The following is a 25,650-nucleotide window of genomic DNA, read 5'->3' as shown; positions in this document are numbered from 1 at the left end:
AACTATGCCATATTTTTAACTTCACTTGTGATAAAACCAAAAGCTTTTTTTATTTCCACGTAAGGTGTGCAGACCCACTACCACAACGAACCAACAGCGGCCGCAGCACGAAGCCCCTGCAGCCACCGCCCGAAGGAGGAGCACAGGACCCCTCGCCCCGCCCACAGCGCCGCCCCGGAGCAGGAAGCCGGGATGGCGTCCCATGACCCCGGCGTGCCACGGAAGGACTTACTGGGAATGGACGGAGGTGAGTGAGGCGGTGCTGGGACCGAGTCGGGCGGCGCGTGTAGCGGCGGGAAGGCGCGGTGCGGGGCAGCAGGCAGCAGGCAGCGGGCGGGAGGCGGGAGGGGCCTTCGAGGCCAACGGGCGAGACGGCGTGCGCGGGGAGGGGCGGGGGCCGAGCGCTGCCCGGCGGAACTGCGCGGGAGCGCGCGCGTTCACGGGCATGGCGGCGGTGGAGGCTTCTGAGCCGCCGCCTCGCCCCGCAGCCCGGCACCGCGGCGGGCAGGGCTCGGCCGTGTCTAGCGGAGCCCTCGGGGCATCGCGGCCCTGCCCCGGCACTCAGAGCTGCCCGCGGCTCCGCCCCGAAGGCCGACGTTTGTGCTCTCTTCTCACTGACCTGTTGCAGTACTTGAGTGGCATCAGAGTTTCTTCGGTGCTTTTGTTTTGCGTTTGTCCCAGTGGTAGCGTGTCTAAACGGATGCTAACGCAGATGCGATTTACTTTTTAATGCAGCAGTTTAAGGTATTTGCAGTCAGAAGAATCCTAACAAAGCTGGAACTGTTCATGCAAAGCCCCCAAATCTGAGAAATCATGCGTGAATTTTTAGAGCTGATAAAGTGAGGGCGCAGCTGGGCATGCCTGATTTTGGAGCTGCAACTGCACTGTGCTTTGTGCCAGGGCACAAATGTCTGCGTATAGCTTCAGATCAGCTTTTTACTTTGTCATTTTGTACATTGATCTTCTCACAGAACTCTGAGCTGAGGCTGCTTGTTTGCAGCGTGTTCCTCCTCTCCTGTCAGCTGCTGAAGTATCCCTACAGGTTCTCCTTAGGCATTTTTCTCTGTTAGCGGCTGCACATGTATGTACAGGTCTTACATTGTGTGGCCCTCCTCTGTGAGGAAATCTGGTCCATTCAGTCTTCTGAACAGTAGAAACTTGCTGAGGAGATGCGCAGACTGGAGTATCTCCATTCTTTTAACAGTCAGCACAGCCACTGAAACCACCCCCTGTAATAAAATAAAAGTGAGGAATCACTGTAGTGGTTACCCACACACATACTCCAGTTGCTGCTGTCTGGCATTTCTGAGTTGAAATGAGACCCTTTAAGTTACGGTGCTGTCATCCAGCTCAGGGGCAGGATAACTGTGGCGCCCCTGATGACTCTGGGTGAGGGTCCCACTTTCCTGTTTCTAAGTCCTGAGTTGTAAGGCTGGGGGGCTCTAGTGACAGGGATTGTGGAAATTCTTGAGGTATTTGTCTCTTTCCATGTCTGTAGGAAGGAATTTGTAATACTTCATTGAGCATGTAATGGTGAGTTCATGAAATGCTGTGAATATCCAGCATCTCGTGAAAGTTCCAGTTAGTGTCTGGTGAACCTGTATAAATAAAGGAAAATGTTTTTTTTCCGAGTAGGTCCATGAATAAGACTCGGTTAGGTTAATACAGAGGTTTGGTTGTTGTTTTTCCTTCTATTATTGTAGAAGCATATTTAATTTCCTGAATAACAGCATCAGCAGAATTTGATATGTAGAGAACAAAGTTATTCTGGTAGGAACCGTTAAGGTTTAGGAGGAAACACTACCACTGTAATGAAGAAATGGATGTACTGCAGACATGAAAAAGAAGTTTATTCATTTTATTGTCTGACCTGTTTGCAAAGAACTACAGAAAATTTTACATGCCTGAGGGCCAGGAAATCATGTTATTAGCTCTATTTTAAAAGGCACTTTAATTTTTTGACAGACAGGATGAGAAGAGACAAGTGTCCTGCACTGCAGATGGCCTCCTGTTTGACATTTGGTCTTTGCTAGCCTGGAATTGCCTTTGGTGGCAGAAGGCTGGCGACACTAAGGTTTGTACTAGAAAGTTTGACTTTGTAATGTAACAGGATTGTGTTAGAAATTGTTGATGTTTGGACACTCTAAAGCATGTTACTGCAGTTATATTTCAGTTACAAAAATAAGCCTTTCAGTACTGGTTTGCTGGTCTTCTGAACAATAAATATTTCTTTCCTAGTGTGAGTGATTATTTTATTTAGTACAGTATAGTTTTTATTAGAGTACATCTTCCATATTCACTGCAAAGATAACTTAAGAAATTAAGCAATTAAATGAATTTGATAAGGTTGTTGCTTAAAAACCTAACACAGTCTAAGTTGTATCCATAAATATAGCACTTGGTTTCATTATTTAGACCAGAAATTCCTGTCGAAGGAAGTGTGCATTATTAATGTAATATTGGGGTAATCTAGTAAAGCAGAAGATGCTTTTTACAATGCAGATTAATTTAAGTCAAGTCATTGTCTACAGTTGAAACTATTTCACACAACTTAGCGGCTTTGACTGAAGGATGGACTAGAAGATGTGCCTGGGTTTATTGTTTTTTTCTTTTTGCTATTTTAATTCTCAATTATCTCATTTTTGATTTACAGATGTTTGACAGAATCAAACCATCTGATGAAGCTTCTGCTTCAGCACAAGGTGAGACATTTGAAGTATATGCTTTTATTGCAGATTTTTTCATCGTAATAACCATCAGTACAGACATCAGTTCACCTTATAGTTTCACTCGTATCATTTGATTTCCTAAATTTCAGTATGGAACGTAGATGGAAGAAGTGACTTCTAATTTGTACAATGGTTTCTGTACAAACATGATTTTCTTTCCCTGTGGTGAGCTGTTCAATACATGCTGCATTTTAGCTCTCTGATTATGGGTAGAACAGTCTTATGAATGTAGATTTCTTGATCTTGATCCCAGACAAATGTGAAAAATACCTGCTCACTTCAACCATGAAAGGGTGAAGCTTATTTTATGAACCTCATAGAGGATCTTTGAGGGTGAAAAGATCTCTCTAAATGTCTAGTTTAATGTTTAAACTTGCTTTGAAATGCTGTTTTTGACAAGTACAATGTAAGGGAACTAACTGTCTGCAGGTAAAAGCTTTTTTTTTTTTTTTTAATAATAGGAATGGAAAGACATGGCGTTGAAGGCTCACTACAACAGGACAGCAATAGCAGGTAAGTGAGGTGATAATCTAACTGACATCCAAGTTGCTGCTTACACAAAGTAAAACAAGAATAATCTCTTTTTCAACCTCATGTCACCTTGTGTAATGGTTGATAGTGATACAACGTAGATAATGTATGATGGAGATCTTTTATCTTTACACGTATTATAATATGGGGAAGGGCACTGTAGCGTCCAAAACAAATTATGTGGGTGTCAGAATTTCTTAGTTTTCAGTTTATTTGTTTTTAATTTTAGAAGGCTAAAAGTAGAATAATAAGATAATGACTATCTTTTTCTGGACAGATGGATCTCTTCAGACTGTAACTGACTCAAATTAGAATCCGTGCTAGTTGTGCCTTGCCTTTAACCTGTTACATGTCGTTCTGCATTTAAGAAAAAGTTATATTTGGAATAGCTAGAACTCTGTATTCCTACTTGCTGTTGTGATTCTGAAATAGAAATGTTTATTTTGCAAGTTTGCTCCAGATCTATAGTAAGGTGGGTATGCTGAGTTAAGAACATAATTAACAAGCCAACTTTTCTCATTTTCTTAATGAAATGTCTGCTTCTTTCAGTTTACATTCAAGAAGGCAAGAACGTCCTCAGCCTGGAGTATCCACCACACAAAATAGACAAGGATACTGCAACTGCTGCCATGTACACTACAGTAATCTGGAGCAGGTAAGAAGGCTACTGCATAATTCAGCAGCAGAGAGCAAGAAGTACCAGTAGGCTTTGCCAACTTACAGGACGTAGTTTTCTGCTCTGAACAACTGATTCTGAATGGAAATAAATCAGTTTGAGAGTTCTGCTACTTCCTTGTGCATACAAAGTAGAGGAAATCCTTCTTTTACGTGTTATAAAGAAGGTGGTCGTATGGCATGTTTACTGCAGTCTGCTTTTCTGAAGTGTAACCCTACTATACTTTACACTCATTGAGTTTGTTTCTGTAGCTTTAACCTTGAGAAATAGATAAACTCTTAAATGTTAGAGGAAATGTGTTAGATATTAAAGCTGAGCACTTGATCAACTATTAACTTACCTGTTCTTAATTCTGTTGATCTCTTCTTGACTTTTTTAACTAGAGAGTAGAAATCTATTTAATCTGTGCTTATGAAAATTCTCCTTGATTTGAGTAAATTATGAGATGTTTGCTCAAATGAAGGTCAAAAATATTCTTAATCATCATGTATAAATCTATTTACAGTATTTGTTCCAGTCACTCTGTGAGCAGCAGAATGGCTGATTTAGATTCACTTCAGAAGGGATTTCAACACATTTCAGTATTATTTGCGTCTCCCTATGCACATGTAAAAATCTCATTGAATTCCAGTCTTAAAGTAGAAAAGGCTGAAGATGTTTCTTTTTGTTGAAACATTTTTGTTGTGACAGTTATGTTTTACATGGGAAATAACTCTTCTGAATAGATCAGTGTGTTAACAGTAATATTAAACTAGTTATCTATTTTGTCTTTCTTCAGCATATTTTTAGCTCCCAGCACAGACATTTTACCACTTACTGCAGGAATCGTATGGGTACCAGTAGCTTGATGGAGCGTTTCCTGCAAGATGTTTTGCAGCATCATCCCCACAGATACCATGACAACAGGTATAGTAATGTTTGTTAGTTTGCTTTTTAAATATATGCTAGTAGTCTGCTTGTATTGTGATTCTTTGTACTGTCCTGTCACTGAACGGCACATTTTTCCCATTTGAGGTGAAATGTTTATATTGAACAGAATTCAGAACTGAGTGTATTTACATAAGTATATTCTTTTAATGTTGTCTCTGTGCTTTCAAACTTTGTTTCACTGCTTATGAATTTGATACAGCACCACTGATCACAATTACATGTACAGACATAACAAAAAGTAATAATATATTGGTCAGATAGTATATTAGCAGCATCTTTCTGTATGAAGGTCAGTTAAGTCTCATTCCTTGTTATAGGCATTAAAAAGGCATTAAAAAATCCTGGCCTGAACTGATTGTATCTTGATAAATAACATTTTCCAGTATTCTTTCTATATTTGTCATAGAGAAAATAATGTCTATGCTTTAGGCCAACACCCAAATGAAAAAAGGCAGGTATCTCTTGAGATATTGCTAGTACAAGGTTATTTCATTCAGTGAATAATTAATTAGGAAAACCAAGCTATCTGTGTTTCTTCAAATTGCTGGAAGAAGGAGCAGAATAAGAAAAATACTGTACAAAATCTAGATAAGGTTGGATGATCAATGTGAGAGGAATAATTCCGTGTACATACAGAGTTTGCATGAAGAAAACCAAAGATGGAAAAGCGTGAATAGATTTTTGTTGTGATTCTGCTCTGAAAAATGACTGAGTCAAAGCATTAGGTTTTTAACTAATATCTGAAATAAGAATTGAATCACTTGGATTGATAAACAGTTTCACTCAGTTACCGAATACCTATACAACTCATACAGTAAATGAGTTCACACAAAGGATATTAAGATTATTGTTTAAAAGAATTACAAAAATATTTGTGAGACTTGATTTGTTTTTGCAGAACCAGCATCTCTAGTAGTGGTTTGGAAAGTGGTAAGAAAGCATCTTATCTGAGCTTTGCCTCTTCCTGAATTTCCGAGGAAATCCCTTCCTCTTGATGTGGTTGGTTGTTTTTTCGTTAAAGAGCATTTAATAAATCTTTACTCACATTAGAGGAGTAATTTGTAGTAAAACTACCAGAAGTACCTTGCTTCAGAATTGAAGTTCTGTTCCCCCTGGAACAGAATGTCTGCTTAGAAATTATTTTTGAAAATCACACATAATCTTCTAAGTGAATGAAGACTGAAGTGAATGAAACTGGGAACTTGCTGAAGAACTTGCGAACTTGCTTTACATCCAAAACAAAACTCATCTATATTCAATCTTCTAGCAGCATCCAGATAGTGAGTGTTTCACACACAGATGAAAAAATTACAGTGACAAAAAAAAAAAAAAATTCTACTCATTTTGGCCTTCTGTTTAGATCTAATCCTGATTTGTAAGATTTTGGAGTTAAGTCAAAAATGCTTTGCCTAAGAGCTTAGGTGCTTAGCAGGGAACAGCAGTTTGTCTGGCTGGCATAATTCAATCATCTGATGTATTTGATTACATCACATTCATATGATATTAATCCTCTTTTTTAATGTGTTAGATGAGATTTCTTCTTGTGCTTAGTCAGACCTAATAACCCTTATCTCTACTTTGATTCATTCTGTTCCTTCTTTTCATCAAGAATTCCACTGTATTCTATGTGATTATACACCCTTGACTGAGAAAAAATGTTTTATTTTTGGAGTTAGGGAAGCAATATTACACATTGTGCCATAATCTTTTCTTCATTTCCTTTTAAAGTAACACTTGCATTTCAAGCAGTGAGGAGGTGTGAAATGCTGTTGGTAAATTGATATGGCTAGTTAGGCTCAAGCAAAGTGTGGTACAAGTTTAATTCCTCGCTGTTTAGCAGAATTTAACTCAACCGTCCCACTGCATTCCTTTATATTCAGAGGATAATTGTAATCACTTCGATGTCAAACTTTACAAAAATGGCAAGTGAGTCATAGAACAGCCTGAACCACAGGGTATCTGTTTCTGATTTTTTTTTTCCTTAACCTATTTGATATTAGCAATCAGTTTTTGGTCTTTGATTGCTTTTCTTTCCTCCCTGAATAATAATTTATTTAGGTTTCTAACAGGCTCCCTCAGACCTTTATCATTTCATATTGCATGGTTCTGAGATCAGTAAGTCACAGCTTTTCCTTTTCAGAAACCATGAAGGTGGCAAGATCTTAGAGTCTTCCAGCTATTTTATTCTACGGTGCTATTACCTCAGCTAACTTAGCAGCTGTAGCTCTAAAAACAATTAGTTGCTATGAAGTTTTTGTTTTACTACTTAGAACTGCTTTGCATAGTTAAGCATCAACAATGTGTTTGCTACATTTGTTGTTTCAAATGGAGTAGTGGCAGTCGATGCATATGCACATCACTCCATCATTCAACTTGAGTGAAGAATAATTTGCATCTTGCTGAAGTAAAAGACTCTGGAAATTACTTCATTATAAATAGTATACTTTGTCAGTTGTTCCCTGATAATTGTGTAAGTGAACCATTTGTAAGAAACTAGAAGACCGTGAGTTGATGAGTGAAAATTTAGTCAAGAAAAATCATGAGGCATCTTTGAAAGCATAACAGACTTCGTGAACTGAGATAAATTATCTTGATAACATCTGTCATGTTGCATCTATCAAAAACCAAGATTTTGTGCTGTTCCTCTATGAAGCTTAACAAGTAAGCTAAGGAAAATGTGATTAGAAATTAAATGGTGATGAGTATGTAGCTGGCTGGAAAGATTTATTCTTAATTACTTCTGGCTTGGGGGAAGAGCATGAAGAAGACTAGGAGAGATCCAACAAGATCTAATGTTGGATCACTTTTGAGCTCTATCCTGGGGCTTGAAATTGGTGGTTTCAAGCATATGTTATTGGTGTGTGTTTTTTAGTTTCTTTTGCTTTGCTTTGTTTTTCTGTTTTGGTGGTAATCCACTAAAGTTTGGTTTTATGTGGTTTGTTTTTTTGTTTTTGTTTTTTTCCTACACTAAATCTTGTCAAATCTGTAGAGACCAAATGAAACTTTACTATTAAATAAACAATGAAAATGGTTTTTTCAAACAGCTCATCCTATTATTTTTCAACCATAAAACAGACCTTCTAATCTGAGAATTCCTCTTTTATCTGCCATTTTTCAATAAAAGACTGAGCCATAGCTACCCTTAGATAAGATCTCCTGTCACTGTTTCTCAGTATGAAGTATCTAGTTAGAAATGCTTGGTATCATCTAGCTTTACTAATAACTTTATAAACTTGGAAATAATTAATATCTGCGAGTCCTTCAAGGACTTCTGCACATGTTGACTACTAAATGCTTGCAACCAAGGAAATTACTATTCGGCAGAATTTATTCTCAGTACTTCCATTAGCAGATGAATGCACCACAAAAGGTGTGTGGCTATCTGGCATATATTCAAACAGCATCTGTTTGGGTCTCACAAGGTCTGATTATAATTGTCAGGTGAAGCATCACATTCTCTTTTCATTTGTATTTACTACATATAAAAATAATTTTCATCTGCTACACACGTTTAAACCTTCAGTGTTCTAGAGATGCATAATAGAAATAGTCTGTATCTCTCTGTTCTGTTAATTCTGCAAGACATAAAACATATTTACTTGAGGCAAACCTGAAGACAGAACTGCTAGTTCTAGAATATCTGAAAGTCTGCTGTTGGCACAGTGAGCCTGGACAATCATAACTTTGCTTCTTAGAGAAGTGAGTCAGAGCTGTGGTATGTCTGTGAGAAGTAATTAACATGGAATTCCTTGGTAATGTGTGCAGCACATCAGGCAGCTGTGTTTTGCAGGAAGCAGGAATTTATACTGCATGGTATTTTTATATTATGCTGTATTATAATGCTGCATTTCCTTACAAAAGCTCATTATTTGAGAAATCTTAGTTTTACCAAATAAATATCTTGTTTTTGAGCTCACAAACTTCCAACAAGGGAAAACTAATTCTCTAGCTTTAAAATTATCGTAATGTAAGTTTGGCCATTCTTAATGGATAGCTGCGTGAAGAGAGTGACCAGGTAACTGAACTAAACTGTTGTCTTTATCTTTACGGAATGTTTCTTCCCCCAAATTCTAATGGAATGGTTTTGCTAAAGTGGAAAAGCTAGTGTCTCAAGTTAGGTGCATTAGGTGCAATTACTTAAAAAAAAATATATATATATTGTAAAAAATAATTAAAGAATCATGTTTACAGTGTTTATATAGGTTTGTTTTTTTTTAACCCCTCTTAGGCCAACCTATGATGATATGCCATTGCCTGTCACTCCAGTGTCTGCCAGGATTGCCACTTCAGGAGAGGTGGAGAAAAAGAAGAATAGAGGCAGACAGGTGACTTGCAGCAAAGACCAGGAATCCATTGACGATGTGCGGTCTTCTGTTCCATGCCTATCTCATGAGCACGCAAAGGAAACTTTTGTAACACAGACATTTACTCAGAAAGTTGAAACTGAGAAGGCACGTGTTACAGGAACATCCCAGATGTCTATGGGCAATTGTAGCAATGAAAAATGCAATGCCGTCAAAGATGCTCAAATTGCAAATCATAGCCATGAAGGCCAGTTTACAGCTGTGAGCCCAGTACCTCAGCGTTTTCCTGTCAATACATTAGTTCACAGTTCTGCTGTTAATCGTAAAACAGAAAAAAATATTGAGACTTCATCATCATCAAATCGTATTCTGCATAGTGGATGTGATAACACAGGAAAGGAGGTACGCAGTAGGAGTGCATCGAAGCCTGCTCTGGCAGTGGTTCACCCAAAATGCCCTTCAGTTTTGCATCAGAGTCCTGTGTGCAGCCACAGGAATTCTTTACATGTTACCTCAGGTCAATCTCTTTTAAAACGAGATGGTTTACAAACTCAGGATAAAACTTCGGTGTCTGATTTCCGTCTCAGGGATACTGTGGGGATCAGCAGCTCCCTAGGTCTTGGGACTTCCCCACCTCTAGCAAGATTCAAAAATGTGAAGATGAGCAGAGGGGATGCAAGTTCAGTGGATGAAACAATTGAACATGTTATTCTGAAATATTGCCATGGAACTGCATATGAAGAACTTCATTTCAAAGAGGAGAATAATCTCAGTTCACATTTTTCATCGCTTCTGGATCATGCTGATTTAGAGGGCTCTGAAATGAGTTTTGACTGTGATGCACCTATTCAGTCAGGAACAGACTTACCCAAGGCAGCTATAAAAGACATAGAATTGCTAAAAGAGGTCCAAATAAGTCTGCAAGATAAACACTATGGAACACAGCTCTCTTCTGTTTTAAAAAGTGAGTCGGTGAAGCAAATCGAAACAGTGAAGCAGAACATAGTAGTTCATCCTGAAGAAGCAGTTCTTCCAGCTCTGCCTCATGTGCCTCCTTCTTTTGTGGGAAAGACTTGGTCTCAGATAATGCATGAAGATGATATAAAAATTGAAGAACTTGTGCGTGATTTCAGGGAAGGTCGTTTTCGCTGCTATTTTGACAGTGAATCCTCAGACAATTGTACAGGAAAGAGAATGAAGAAAAAAAAGCAGAAAGACGAAAAAAGGAACAATACTGCCGAGGGTAACAGAACAGAAACTGCATCAGTTAAAGCGCTGCCAGAGTTTAATGATGCTTTAAGTGGTGGCTCTGATTTTGATAACCCATCTTTAGCTTCAGATAGGCTATGCGACCCACAAATTCTTAAAACGCCTAGGAAAAGGACATGGCGCCTGGCTTCAAGATGTCAGGTGGTTAAAGTCAGTCATGGCACCCAAACAAGTCTATTGAACTACCCTGTAACAAAAAGAAAAATGACAAGAAGAGAATCTGATCCATCTGATCAAAAAGAAAGCACTACTTGGCCAGAGAATGAAAAGACTCCAAACGTGAAAACTAGACTATGTGCCCTTAAACTTCCTGATTCCTATAGCAAGATCATGAGCCCTGTGCAGCCCAAGACAGTGGTGTATGTACTTTCATGTCCAGAGATGAAACAGTGTAAAAGTAAACCTGTAGATGTTCCCCAAATGAGGAAAAATCGTAATTCTACAGATAGCAAGGACTCTGTAAGGTATAAATACAAACAGTGTTCTTTCAAGTATTATGACCCACTGACAAACAGAATTCTGAAAATGCCACCTAAGGGTTCCGTTGGGGAAAAGGCCAAAAAGCCTTCTCACGTTCGACAGCTGTTCAGAAGTCTCAGCTTTGATGCAAACATGAGGAAATTAGCTGATGTACAAAGAGAACCGACAAAGTCCTGCAATCGGTCAGACTTCTATAGTTCATCTTCAGCAACTTGTTTGCCAGAGTCAGGTAAAGGGAATGATACGCTCTCGAGTCAAAAAGGAGATGGATCTTCAGTTTCCACAGACAGAACAGATTGTCTGGTATCTAGCCACTCCGAGAACTCTTTTAAACAGCTGGTCATTTCACCCTTGAGTTCTCACCAGTCTGTTGTTGAAGGAGATGGTAGATTAACTCCATTTAACAGCAGAGTTACCAAAACTCCTCTGACCTCCATCAGGGGTGACCGATTAGACAGAGAGAATCCAAAAGCAATATGGAAGAGAAAAGAAAGCACTAACAAAGAACCGTTTTTTTCCAAAAAAGCTGCAGGAGCCATGTCTGTCAGATGCACTGTTGCAAGGAGAGGAAACAGAGTAACAACAGGCAAACAAACTTCCAGAACTAAAAAGCAACAAAAAGAGGGAATGAGAAGGAAACTTTCTCCTTGTGCCCAGAAATCGTCAGCGTTCCCCATTCACAGGCACCAAACAAGGAAAACTACAGTGGGTAAACACCTTAAGAAAGAAAAACCTGATGCTAAAAAATTAAATGTGAGGAAGAAGTCAAAAAGAACTTTTCTGAACTCAACAGTCACAAGTATTCCTGAGAAGAGACAGAAAGGCACAGTGGGATCTTTTCCCAAGAAACCAGAGCGAGCTTCTTCCAAAGTCAGAAGCTGGGAAGTAAGTGGAGATCGGGGTCACCCTAGCACTGTGAACCGACCCTCAAGAAGAACTTCTGCTGTACCATTACTTAGAAACTGTATTGTTCTACCAGGTGAGAGCTAGCCACCAAAACAACTTTATTTTTCTTCTTTTTTGAATAGCCAGCACCTGGAAAGGGAACAAATGGAGGCCATAGACAAAGCAGTTGAAGCGTTAGAGCTGCAGAAAGTGCAAAGCCAGTCTAATGTGAAACAGGTACAACTTTAAACTCTTGTTCCTGGTATATGGAACGTTACATGTTGCACTGTTCTACTGTGTAAAGCTGCAGAAGTTGCGTGTTTGAGTTTAAAGCACTTAGAGCCCTATTTACTAGGCTTCACCTGTGCATCAAAACAAATGGGCTTGAATAGTATGTTGTTTTAATGGGATTATCAGTGCATAATAGTGCACTATAATCAGGTAAATTAGAAGCTGTATTAATTAATTGTGCCTACTCTCATTTTTTTCCACATTATTCTTAAAGTGCAAAAAAATGATTCTGTTATACTAGAAATTAAATTAATGTATATTAATCTGGGGTGAATTCTGTATATGTACTTTGTGTTTGTATATATGCACACCTTGTTCAACACAAAATACCGTATATATTTGCCTAATGAGTGGTATTAAGATTAGCATAGTATACAACTCTCAGTGCTTTTTTGAAATGAAATACAACTGTACGTGGTTTTATACTGATGCTTTTTCCTGAAATCATGTCCAAATCAGTTATTTTGGACGAAAAGTCACTGTGGGCTGTTATCTAGCAATAATGGACCATCCTGGTAAGGAAATATGTCTCTCCTGATTACCGTGGTGGTGGCTATACTGAATCCTCAAATTCCAAATGAAATGCAAGTTTAGTGTTTTCTTTATTCTCTTTTGCTTTCCTTTTAGATAGCTTATTGGTAAAGTTCATAAGTTAATTTGACATTCCTTAGGGAGGGGATAGAAATAACATAATACAGACAAGTAGCAATGAGTTCCTGTAGTGTTTCAACATTAAATTTGAGACCCTGTGCTTTTTATCTTTTGATTTTAATTGGGTGCATTATTGGTTACATTTTTGTGTGCTGTAGCTCAAAGTTTATTTTAAATAGTCAGTACAATATTAAAATAAAACAAACCTGAAGCAGCAACCAATGTGTTAAAGTTAAAACAGCTGTTTTAAACAGATGTTTACATAAGCTGAATTAAAAAGTTAAGTATTCCATAATAATTCTTGTCAGGCAATTGACACTCTCTGACTTTGTTGGGAAAGAAGTCTAATATTCTGCTGTTTTGGTTATACTTGGTTTTGAGTTTTTGTTTTGTTTTCCTTGTTTTTTCTTTGCATTTGTTTTGGTGGTTTTTATTTGCTTTCAGTTTTTATGATGACAGCTTATTTGATTAAAAAATGTTTAGGATACAGAAACCCCAGTGCTGAAGCTTTTTGTACCCTTTAAATCAGTTTCAATTTTTCGTCTGTCTTAAGATTTAAGCAGAGAATTAAGCTTCATCACAGTCTGGGCTCTTGTTTGTACATCTGCAGTTGGATGCATTATATAATGTATCCTATTGTAAATGTCTTTGTAAATTCTACACTTGTACAATATATCTTTTTTAGATAGAATAAGAATAGCTTATGAAAGACCCTGCTGACTCTGCAATTGCACACCGTTCCTCCAGTGCATTCCCTCCCTCCAAATCAAAACCTATTCTTGGTTAACTTTCTGAAGGGTCACCAGTTTGTACTGAGATAAAGCTGCACTTTGAACTGTTGTATTTTTTAAATGAAATGTCTGAGAGAAATGTAAAAGCTGTCATCATAAACTACTCATTGTTAAAAAATGCATCACAAAACTCCCCCAAATATACATACATCCATATTTCTCAGCATAAGTAAAAAACGTGCGTGTACTTAAACCAGTTTTTCTGGCAAGTCAAATATAGTCTGACATTTTAAAATTTTTCTTTTAGTTTTGAAATAAAAGTTGATTTCTATGATTAAGTTTTCCTATGGTTGTCAGTTGACAAAGAATCTTATGGCTGTATTACAAGTCACTGGAAAATAAAGGGTTATAATATGAGTTTTTATAGTCCTCTGAACTAATTGTGCCTGTATAATTTAATATTTTGTCTAATATAAAACTGAATTTTTTAAAACAAAATTTTAATGGAATGGTTTTTATAGAAAGGCTAATTTTTAGAATAAAGTTTTAATGATTAAAAAAGATTTATAAGATAAAGTTTGTTTTAAAGCAAAGCTTTAAATTAACTATATGTAAGTCCCGTTCTAACATATTTTTATGATACAAGAATGTTTTCCTATCTGACTTCATCAGTTTCATTTCTCACACTATTGTACACATGAAAAGTAATGGATTGTTTTGTTTGTGAATAAGGTTTGATGCACATTCTACCGTCAGATTGCTAGTGTATGTTTGTTTACCCTCAAAAATACTATTTTCCATACTCATTTATTGCAAGCTTGTGTTTGTCTAGCATGCAAATTTCCTTGAAACTTTGAGTAATAAAATACTTTGAGGACTACAGAACGAGTAATTTTTCAGCATGACTTGTTCTTTTCCTAAATAATGTACTCCTAGGTGTGATTCCACCTTTTTTAAAATGTTATATTTAAATAAAAGTGTAAGAAGATAAATATTTAACTTTCTAAAACATCTATTGGATCTGTCAATGGTTACTAAAGAAAACAAGTCTGGTTTAAATTGGGAAATACTTCAGTGGTTGATGGTGTAAAAAGATTTGCTACGTAGCTCATATTTTTTCTGTGCTTCAGTCCTGACTGTTTAAAAACCTCTTCAGTGAATGTTCAGTGGCTAGTAGGGAAGAAGGGAAATTGTGGCATGAGAAACAACTGTAGAAATTACCTTCAAAAGAGAATTGACGAAGATGCACTTAAAACATACAGGAAGGAAGAGACATTTTTCTGAAGCCTAAACAAATTATTTACTTAACAAGAAAGTTTTTTGTTGGTAGAGATTTTACTACCATTCTTGAATACCACATTGTTCAGTAGCAGCATTTACTGAAACTTCAACATGTGGTTGTGATGATTTCAGCAATGGAAAATGTGCACTGAAGTATTTTCTTACTGAAACTGATAGGAGAGATTTTTGGATTGGTGCTTTTATTAGCATTAATGGGTAAAGGAATTTGTCAATGTAATTGCATATCTGCACATACAAGCATAAGCAAAGGTGACTTGATGATGAGCAAAATCACACTGTTAGAATTGAATTGGTAGCAGATTAATGCTGAATGTTTTATAGTGGCTTTGAAAAAAAAAGTTTGCATGGACATTTGATCAACTGTGTGGTCATACTTATTTTTAATACATATCATAATTTTAAAACTATGAAAGTACTTGTAAGGTGGAATAAGGTAAACAAAGTATTAAAGCCCCCCAACCCCCCCCCCCCAAAAAAAAAAAAAAATTAAAAAAAAATAATTCAATGTCTGATCCATGCAATTAGCAGTTCTTCAGTTGTTTTTCTGATTAACTGTAGGGGACCACTGAGGTGAAGGGGTTTGGCTGGCCCAGGGAGCACAGGCAGATTGTTTGCACCTGTGCTCCCCAGCCAACCGGAAGGGGGTGGGCACAGGTGGAGCCCCCTGGGCTCACATAAGAGGCAGCTACTGAAGGGAGTGCATCACTTGTGTTTGGTCTGCTGCTGAAGAAGAGCGTTGCACAGCCTGGGAGCCCCTTCAACAGCTAGGTGAGTGTTGTTCTTTTTTCTGTACAGGATTATTGGTCTTTTTGTGAATACTTGGTCTGGTATCACTGAAAACCTGTTAGAAGCAAGACAGTTTTGCTTCAAGAGCAGAATTTTGATGTCTTAGTTTTCTAGCTTTTTTTTTTGAGTTTGCATCTGATGTTTATGTAGTAGTGCTATCAAAATGCACCTCTCTGGATCTCAGATACAGATATTAGTAAGCCTGACCTAGGGTGAAGTCATGTTTAAGTTTCATGCTGAGTTTGTGCCCCAGTAACAATGTGTCTTTATAGGTTTCATGTTCTCACAACAGGTAACTTTTGAAATATTCTTGCCTGATATTTTTTTAATTTGCTTCTTTATCTCTGCTGCCTGTGGTTGTTTAACAGAATGTGTTTTTGTAATTGTATGTTGATGTTAGAAGGATTTACAGTGATCTTGTTAGATGTTATTTCTTTGAATCCTCATTTATTTGATGTCAGACTTACTGTTTCCTTGGCTTTCCTCATTCATGCCTTTAGGTGTGTTTTGTTTTCTGTTCATGTTGTGAAGAGCTAGACAATAAAGTAGAATATTTTACTTGGAAATAAGTTAGTGAGAAGTAATGGAAGTGGTTGGTAACTGTATCTGAAGTGTAGAGAACAGGTTCATCTTTATGCTTCCCTGCTTGGGATTTCTTTACTGAGTGGTGCTAGAAGGGGGTGGGTTTATAGGTCTTAACTTCTTCAGCTGTCTTCCTTTCTCTTTCATCTATGGTAGATCTGTTTGAGAACGGAATAATCTGAATTCTTATTTATTCTGTAAATAGAAAACACTTTCACTTCTGAATGTTTTGGGGACAGTTAAAAAATGAAGATGTTCCTCGCTTGCTAATGTAATTGAAGTCCAATTATTTTTATTACTAATGACTTAATGATATATGTAGTATTCCAGATAATATTTTTTAGGAAACTTTGTTGTGTAAATCTTAACATGCCCGGAAGGTGAAGTTTTGTTCCTCGTTTGTGTAGGTTCAGCAGTTATAAATTTACTCATTCCTTCACCTAAACAGATTCTGGTGTTTTGTTTGGTTTTTCTAATAAAGAGAAAGTTTGTATGAGATGTAGTTTCTTTATTTTGTAAGTAGAATTTAGCTTGGATCAAATTGCTATGATTTGTTATGGAGAGAACACTACAAAATGCTTTGGAAGTGTTTATTGTATTTTATTTCTCATTTTTTTTTAAAGTTTATTTGGTGTTGTCTTAAGAAATGAGGGATGGAGTGGCCAAAAATACTACACTGTTGACTAGTTTTGAATTTTTGAGCACTTTAAATGTTTCCTGTTGATTAAAACATCAGCATTGTATTCTGCTTGGTTCCAGCAAGCACTAGAATTCTTTGTGTTTTCATAAGCATTTGTGACAGTGATGCATGCTTGCGATTCAGTTTGAAGTAATAAATGGTTGAGCAGCATAGGCATGTTGTTTCTTGAGGCCTTAAGTCATAAAATTTCAGGATATACTTTGTTTTCATTGTTAAAGATTGTCATGTGTTTTGTTCTTGGCTGAATGAAGTTTCCTAGATGCACTCTATTGTGCTGTCAAATAGTACTTCATTACATAGATAGGATGAGGCTCCACTTTCTAAATATGGAGCTACAACCCTCACATTAATTTTAAGTCTGGTGATTGCATCTTTCATGGGATATGTAAGCACTTAATGGTGTGCTTATAGAGTGTTTGAAGGAGTACTTGAGAATTATGATGAAATGAATTTTGGGTTAATTGGAGTCATTAGTGGGTTTAACATACAGAATTGTTTCTTTGGCTTTGGAAGTTGTAAAGATTTTCTTGAAGAACTGGTTTTTATGGGACTCATAGCTTATATAAGTTGTTAGTGTTTTTAAATCCAGGCTTTCTCTGTTGAAGTTCCTTCCTTAAAGAGTACTGAAAAGCAGTTCTTCCCCAATACTCACATTTGAAAACAGGCTTTTTAAAATCTCTTGCATCCTTAAAAATGTACTTCAACATGTTAAAGCTAGTCAGGTTTCCATATTTACTGTGTCGCACTGCATTGATGTTGGCACTGCTGCACCTGAAAATCCTGGTTATGCTCTACCTCAGTCATTATTAACATTAAGAATTTAATTGCAAAATCAAGATGTATTCTTGCTACCTCATCCGTGGAGGTACCTGCTGGCCTGGAGACTATGCTATAAGAACTAACAGCAAAGAGGATGAGCTTGTAGTCTTCAGGGCATGTTTCATCCCTTATGGATGTGATGCAGATACTTTCTTTTTTCCCCAGTTTTAATATTGTCTTTCCTGAACCTTTGCAAACAACTGTTAAAATCCGTTTACTTTCTGTGATAGTTCAGTTCATGTTCCCTCATTCTTTTTCCTGGCATGTTTTGTTTATTTGCTCAAGACATGGATAGCATTTTTATTTTTTTTACTTCTGGTCCTTTCTGCAACTGTTTACAGGATACAAAGGAGTATAACAAAGGTTGCACACCCATTTCTTTTAGAAGAAAGTGGGTAATAAAGAAGTTCTAAGGCGATGTGTGGCTACTGATAGGAATTTCCAAACTCTGGAAGCAACTCCATTAAAATTCAGAGTAGTGACCAGTCAATTGACCAAAATATGATGGAAACTTTTGCTTTTCTTTACTACTTCACAGTAGTGTTAGACTCAATTTTTGTACAATTAGAAGTAAACATGCTGAGCATTTGAAGCGGGTACTTCATGTCTTTGGATTTCTGGGTTGAGTTTGGGGCAGGATAAAGTTGGAGTAAGAATCTGTATTTTTACCTACTAGTTAGTTGATGTTCATACCACACAAGAAACACCTAAGTGTTCACTATTATCTAGAGTTATCTTCAGTAATTTTTTTTAGATGTCAGAGTTCCATGTTTTTTGTGAAATGTGTTAGTAAGCACAGGTCTTCTTTAAGAGCTTAAAAGATAATACAGTAACGAAACTGTAAATAACGTTTTCTACCTGTATGTTTACAGACAGTTCTATCACAAAGATTAACTTAGTATTCATTTTTCCTGCGCTTTTTCTGCCTCACGGTTCTCCCTTTTTAAAAAAGAATCTGCAACATGGAATTTTCCATTCTTATTTTCTTAGAGATTTGGGTGTGATCAGTGTCATTTGTCTTTATCACATATATAGTAATAGTGTAGCTATTGCTTATGTCTTCATGCATCTCAGCCTGTTCCAGAAAAATTTAAAAGAGGGCCAAGTATCCCCATGTACTTGTGATGCTCGCATCTTCTGTTGGCTGCCACGTTCTTTTCAGCTCCCCTGTGCAGCTGGGGTTAGGTCCTCTGTTTTCCCTAAGTTTGTATAATTTTAGAGCATGTTAGAAAACTAAAATTTTAATTCACAGAAAATAACTGGTTAAAATTTCATATTCATTTTTTTTTCTTTCCAAATGTGAGCCTTATGAAGGGGGCAGAAACATGGACTGTGATGAGTTTAATATGTTAAAAATGTTTGTCATTAAATCTGACAGCTGTCTTTTGGCAAGCCTTGTGTTCCTATCATGTTCTCCAGATTCGCAGAACCATTTGTTTTTGCCTGAGATTTTCGTATTAGTTCGCTTTGCCTTATGTATAATATTTTGTTCCAACCGGATTTGTGTTAATTAAATTTAATGGGATTTTGCAGATGTAATGCTCTGGGTAACTTGCTGTGGCTTGTTTCCTTGGGGCTTGCTGTGAGCTTTGAGAGTTTTAAAATGTATTTCTACATTTACTTGTTTCTATTGTACAGTCATACCTTTGTAAGGAAATTATATTTTGATTTTGTGCTAATCTGCTAATATTTTGACTTTCTGGTAATCAGATTAAATAGCTTCTGATGAGAATGGGTTGTGGAAGGTGGTTTAAAATGGAATTCTTTCACTGACTTGTGCTGCCATTGCTTTCTCCAAAGCAGATTGGTACAGTAGTGCAAAAAGGTAAGCTGTGTCAAGTGGGACCAGTGATACTTCAATAGATAGGGATGTAAATAAAAGTGCTGTAGAACAGCTGTGCCAGAAATACTGGACAGATCAGTGCATTTTTTCATTGCATTATTCAAAATCCATTAAGTGCAAAAATGGGATAAATTCCTATTGGAGGGCAGAATCTACAATCACATCACGTAATTGTATTGCCTTTCTTGTTATATTTAAATTTACAATGGGGATTTGTTTTCTTTTTCTTGTTTGCGTATGGTGGCATGTTGGTATCATGAGCTCAAGTTCCCAGTCCCTCCTTGGTGGGAGGATAGTGCTGTTTTTCTGCTTTGTAAATATGTTAGTTTATCTCTACTTGGCAACAGGGAAGAATTGATGTTGTTTGAACAGCTTGCTTGTGAATCCATTATCATCAGACTGCATGTTTCTTACCAAGTCCCTGAATTACATCTAGAGAGGGGAGAGGGATGTCAACTTCCAGCTCACACATACTCCTGGTAATTTGATGTCAAGTATTAAAGCTGTGTTTCTCCTGTCAATCCATGTGCTCAGTCTGAATGTAAATATGAAAGAACTGAGTGGTGAAATTCGGTGCAGGTTTATAACCTTATGTTTAACTTTTGTTTCCTGTTTCTGATTCTTCAAAGTGGGCTGTCGCTCATACCCATTTCCCATGTTTGTGCTTTCAAGAGAAGTGCACGTTTTGTTTCTAGATGAATTCTGGAGTATTTACAAACTAAACATTGATGCTTTTTGCTTGTTTTTTTTAAATTTCTCTTTGAGTAAATGTTCAAACTTAATGCCATTTATATAAGCAAAGGTTACATAAATCTCAAACTGCTCAAGACTATTTAGTAAACAGTGTGGAAGTATGTGTTCTGTTTCAATCTTGTAATATTCCATCAGCACACATGAAAGGATTCTTTTGATCGCAAACTATGTGTCTGTGTCTACTATGCTGAAAAATGAATGTTTAAAGAGATGCTAAGTAAAGGGGAAGGAAATAATTTTCTTGATTAAAAAGGGATTTTTGAATATAGCACAAAAGGCCTTCATGATACTGTGTGAAGTCAAGCCTTTATTCATTCAAATTTAAGCATGTGCCAGGCTTTATTTGTTGGCTAGAAACTGCTTCATTCAAAGATCCATCAACAAATCATTATGTTGAAGTAAATGAGGTTTTTGAAACTTTGGATGTGGGTCCTACTTTTATACAAATTAAATTTCAGATTTGCCATATCTGCTCTGTTCAGCAGAGGATAATAGAACATGAATGCAGTAAGTTGGAGCTTAAATCAACTTAGAGATTACCGTCAGGTTTCCATTAGATCTGGGAGTCCTGGTTCTAAGCTTCAACTGAAATCTTTAAAGTTTTCTAATGCTTTAGACTGTCAGACTGCTCCAGCTGTGCCACGATATTCATCTATGTGGTTGGTCTGTAATCAGCTGGTGTTAATGCAAAAATCTACAGTTGCAGAAATATTTGGATCATTTCCTAAATCGGATTCCTTATTCACTGGAGTATTCATTCCACTATTTAGACTCCAAAAATATTTCTGTTCGTTTAATGCAACTGTCTGGCAAAATCATTCATACATATTATTCTAAAAATGTTTGTATCTCCAGAAAATGTTGCCACATTAATTTACCTGTCTTGCATGAAGAAGGATAAAATTGTGCTTCCAAAATAGGAATCTAATTTGCTTGCTTTTGTTCAGTGGTATACATATTGGATAACATAAAAATCAAAGCTTGCTTTCTGTCACTCTGCCTTGAGCTGAAATGCTAATTCTTGCTGTATTCTTAACTGGTGTTTTGATAACATGCATCACAACATAGGCGACTGCACAGATCGGCTGCCAGAGTACGCACTTCTCCCAGCTGCACAGCTGCCTCAGGCTTGCTAACTGTAGCTTTATTTTTGTGAGTGCTGTGTCAAAACCATCTATTTATAAACCAAATCAGAAAATGCCCTGGAACTATAATTTCTCTTTCAGGCTTCACTTTCAGTTATCCACAAGCTTAGTATTCTGCATTCATAGATTAGGTTATAAAGTTTTATTACTATTTAGGCAAGATAAAACTTAGATTATTAAAAATCTTGGGATGTAGGTGCCAGTCAAAACATGTAAAAATAGTTGTGCTTCCTGCCTGCAAGGTGAAACGTAGAGGATGTTGAGATGCACGAACCAGGCAATGGAGACGCATATGTTTTTATTTTGTTTTCCCATTTCTACTTGGTTATTCCTGGATAATGTTTTCTCATGATAAAGTGGTCTTGTACTTGTTTTAAAGGCTGGGAATGGGAGTTAAGCTTAGAAGCAGTATTTTGAAAATGTTCACTAATTTTGACTTTAGTTTCAAATCAATGCACACACTCGCTATTCGTAGATGACTGAATGGTCTGGATGCCAGACTTAGTCTTTACTAGCTGTTTACTAGGATCAGGCCCTAGGTGACTTGAAACAAATACATAAAAATTGGCATTCAAAATAAATAGTGGCCCTTGATAATCTTCAAATCTTCTAGAGTACACTGAAGAAACAATCTCCAATTCATTCATATTTTCAGATTAAGAAAAATAGAATTGCAGAGAGTGTCTTTGGTAGAGCCTGATTAATGTGATGGAGTTAAGACCTTAATTGCATGAATCAGGCTGCATTAACCTCTTGTGGAAGCATACCTTAGTCTGTAGGCAACAACCCTTTTCTCAATCAAATCATTTTGTAATGTGAGTGGTCAAGATAAGGAATGAATGGCCAATCACCTGCAGGCAAGTGATGTTGAGAGCCTAGGCAAATGATTCGGAAATGTTTGCTTTAAAAAAAAGAAATGCAGTCCTTTCTCACAGATTAATCTCCTATTACTAAGTACTTTCTTTAAATATAAATGGCTCTGTGCCTTTTTTAGAACACTTGGATTACTTTGTTAAATTATTAACTAGTCTTTATCATTGGGAGGAGAGGTTTTATAGAAATGAGAACAAGATCTTACTCATGAGTTATTTTTAAAAAGTGTCAATGTGAAGACTTGTTCTTGTGACATAAGTGCAGTAGAGCTGCTGTTGTGTAGATATTAAAGGAACTGCAGAAACTGCAGATGGGGGGAATTCTTTTTAGGTGTAAAGCTCTGTCTAGGTTTGGTCTCTAAAATGTACTTCACGTTCTGATTCTGAAAGCAGCTGTTCAGCAGTTCTTGGTAAAGCTTTCTGTTCTTTTTAATCATTTTTTAGGATCCACCTAGTAGACTAAAAATACTGAAGCAAAAAGAAAGCTGATGTTTGCTTAACTTACCAGTAAGCGTTTTCTGTCCTAATTCAGACATAAAATGGCAGTGGGCTATATGTCATCTCCTCTTTTCTGGCTTCTTCTATTTGTTTTATGAGCAGCAGATAGAGAAACACTAAGTTTCTGTTTGGCTTGAAGGCCTGGCAGGAGGAAGGCTCACTTGGATGGTACTTTCATAGGGGCCACAGAACTGGTAGACTGGATCTCATCTCCTAACCTCTCCATGGTTTCCTTGGCATATACAAATGTACCTGCTCCCCAGCAATTCCAAAGTCGAAGCAGTCAGGTGTAGATGTTTCAGTCATGTCATTTAGCTTCTGAGAATCTCAGCATTTGAAGAGGCATAGGCTCATTTAGAGCTAGAGCTTCATTCTCCCTGGTAGAAAACTGAAAACAAGACAAATGTGTTTGATTTCAGACTGCAATTAAACATAATGTAAAAATACTATCAAAATCCACTAGCAAATTAATTATTCTTCTACAGAGTAGAACTTATCTGTTCTCTTAACTGAAAATACTCTGGTGGAAAAAAATGGTGTGACAAATTGGAATAGAGGGGATTACTCATTTTCTTCTTCTTAGGCCCTAGAGCATTGCTTTCTCCAAATAAATTTTTAAGTCTTTTTTTTCCCCACCTAGCAAATCAGTTTCAGTTTCCCTACTCAGATAGTTAATAACAAGTATTTGTTCAGCAAATATGAATGTCTGGAGGGTGATTTGTGAAACCTTTAAGAACTTGCATTACATGGATGTTTCCCCTGGTGTCAGTATACTGCAAGTTATAATTAATGTTGTTTTCTCCAAGAAAGTGAAAATTCAAATTAATGTTCATTTACATTTGAGAAGATAGCCTTCTCTCAGAATGAAACAAGTATCACTTTAATGGTTCTATTTAGTATTTAACTTGAAACTTTACCATTACATTCCAATCTCCAGTAAATGAAAATTCAAAGCAAAGATTGCTTACCTGAACTCTGTACGTGGTAACAACTTTAACTTCAGCTGTTTAGTTCTTTAGTACAGTAACATGTCTAGAGCTTCTTTGTTGCCTCTTTCTCTCAAGTGGCTAGTAGGATGCATTTCTACTCATAGCAGTACTAGTGGTGAAGCTGTTGGAGTCTGTTGCTCCCGTGTCACTTTCTGTTGCTTGGAGTCTCGTGAGGTCTGTCACCAGAGCCATGGAGGAAACAGCAGAGAGGCAGCAGGGCAGCCCAGTAGCAAGCTGGCAGTTATCCTACCTCCATGTTCAGAGTGTTCTCATGCAGTTTAAATGCATTGCTTCCTCAGTGACCACATACTGTGAATTAAGTATTTCTTCATAGCTATGGAAGACAATTTTTATTAATGTTTGTCATTGTAAAGGTTTCTGTTTCTTAATTTTACTAGGTTGCTTTTAAACCTTTAAAATCTTTATGTAAGTTAGGAAATGGCTTGTGATCAGCTGTCAGTTGTGTGCATGCTTCTAGAAATGAGTCTGTAGGGATGACTCAAACTTGGCAGCCCAACAAAAGATGTTCTCTCTGTAAAACAAATAGTTATATCTGAAAATGTGAGATTGTTTCTTCATTGCTCTCTTGGAGGGGAAGAAGAAAAAGAAGAGACAGCTAGGATGGTCATGAATATTTTAAACTTGAGCTCTACGGTTCATCTGTATGACAGCTCATATAAACCAAATTACGCTTTATACCCTCACTGGATAAGCACATTAATGCTTACAGTACAGATGTCAGTTTTGGCTCTGCAACTCGTTACCTCTGCACATGTTGGAGATTAAAGAGTTCCAGAAACCAGCATTTAAATGCCACTTTAAGCCAATTTGTGTGCTTATTGAAGCTCAGACAGAAGGCTGTTGTCATGTGGCCACATCTGTAAGGGCTGCTCTGACACTAGGAATTGCAAAATGCAACTTCCCTGGTAGCCCAGCAGTGAAGTACTCAATAAGCTGTGGCCGGCATTTTTTTTCTCTAAAAGTAAACAAAATAGAAGTGAAGGCAAATTGAAGGTGGCCACACTGCTGAGGGTAGCTCCACAGAGAATTTGAGGTCACATGAAACATGTTGGCAGCTTTAACCTGTATTTAGGCTTGGAAACTGGAGAATTTTCAAGCACGGTAGAGCTCATGCACAACAAACAGTGCTTTTTTCTTATACTGGTTTGGGTACTGTGCTCCAGTGTACAGTGGGAAAGGCAAGGGTAAAACTGTTGGGGTCAAGAAAATGTGATTTTTTTTTTTTTTTAGCTATTGTAAAACAGGCTGTTATTTTGAAATGTACGGTTGAGTTGCCAATCTCCTAGAGCTGGATTAAAATTGAGCTCGGTTTCTTGTGGTTTCTTAGCAAAATAATGCAAAAGAACTTACATAACTCAACTGTGCTTTAATTCTCAACATGATTTCACTGATATTTCGTGCCCATATTAATTCAGCCATCATTGTTTCATCCATAAAAATGGTAGGTGGCATAATATTATGAAAGACTGTTGTATTGCTTAAAAAGCAGCAAAATCAATAGACGGCTGTGGCTGTGAAGATGCAGTTTTCTATAAGAAAACTCAATATATCAGTAGCCAGAATAAGGGAAAAGACATCTTGTGCTCAGCAGGCTCTCTCTGGTAAATGGAAGTTTCATTGATTATGCAGCAGTATTGGAGAGCAACATAAATCCTGGGATGAGGCCAATTTAATGTAAAAGCAGGAAAGCACTGTCCAGTGGGAAAAACCTTGGTCTGCAGAGGTCAGATTGTACTTCAAACTGTGCAATTAATCTGCTTTGTGTCTTTAGTCATGTTTCCCTGCTGTTTTATGCTTTAATCTTTACCATTTGGAGTGTGTCTATTTAAGAAGTTATTTTGGGCTTCAAACTCAATATGCAGC

General features: G+C 37.1%; 2 protein-coding genes across 6 annotated transcripts in view; one reads left to right on the top strand and one right to left on the bottom strand.

Annotated features, from left to right (window-relative positions):
* The window catches only part of GPR1 (G protein-coupled receptor 1), a 51,646-nt gene that overhangs the window by 20,214 nt on the left and 5,782 nt on the right, over positions 1-25,650 (bottom strand). For 3 of the 5 annotated variants that reach the window (XM_032445813.1, XM_032445815.1, XM_032445814.1), the window contains 3 exons: positions 23,746-24,100; positions 22,785-23,165; positions 620-1,229 (listed from right to left, as the gene is read on the bottom strand). The gene's annotated coding sequence lies outside the window, so the exon portion shown is untranslated. Of the gene's footprint in view, positions 1-232; positions 360-619; positions 1,260-22,784; positions 23,166-23,745; positions 24,101-25,650 lie in introns of those variants that run through there. The other 2 variants (XM_015868243.2, XM_015868240.2) reach the window with 2 other exon arrangements.
* On the top strand, positions 264-14,365 carry ZDBF2 (zinc finger DBF-type containing 2). Its single transcript, XM_032445811.1, has 7 exons — positions 264-305; positions 1,966-2,074; positions 2,654-2,702; positions 3,191-3,242; positions 3,810-3,915; positions 4,715-4,842; positions 9,095-14,365. Exons 3-7 carry the CDS (start codon positions 2,654-2,656, stop codon positions 11,907-11,909), a joined length of 3,150 nt encoding a protein of 1,049 aa, XP_032301702.1. The 5' UTR covers positions 264-305; positions 1,966-2,074; the 3' UTR covers positions 11,910-14,365.

The sequence above is a fragment of the Coturnix japonica genome, chromosome 7 (genome assembly GCF_001577835.2).
Source record: "Coturnix japonica isolate 7356 chromosome 7, Coturnix japonica 2.1, whole genome shotgun sequence".
Taxonomy (NCBI): Eukaryota; Metazoa; Chordata; class Aves; order Galliformes; family Phasianidae; genus Coturnix; species Coturnix japonica.
Note: the sequence above shows the minus strand (reverse complement) of the source record. Positions and strands in the feature narration are given on the sequence as shown.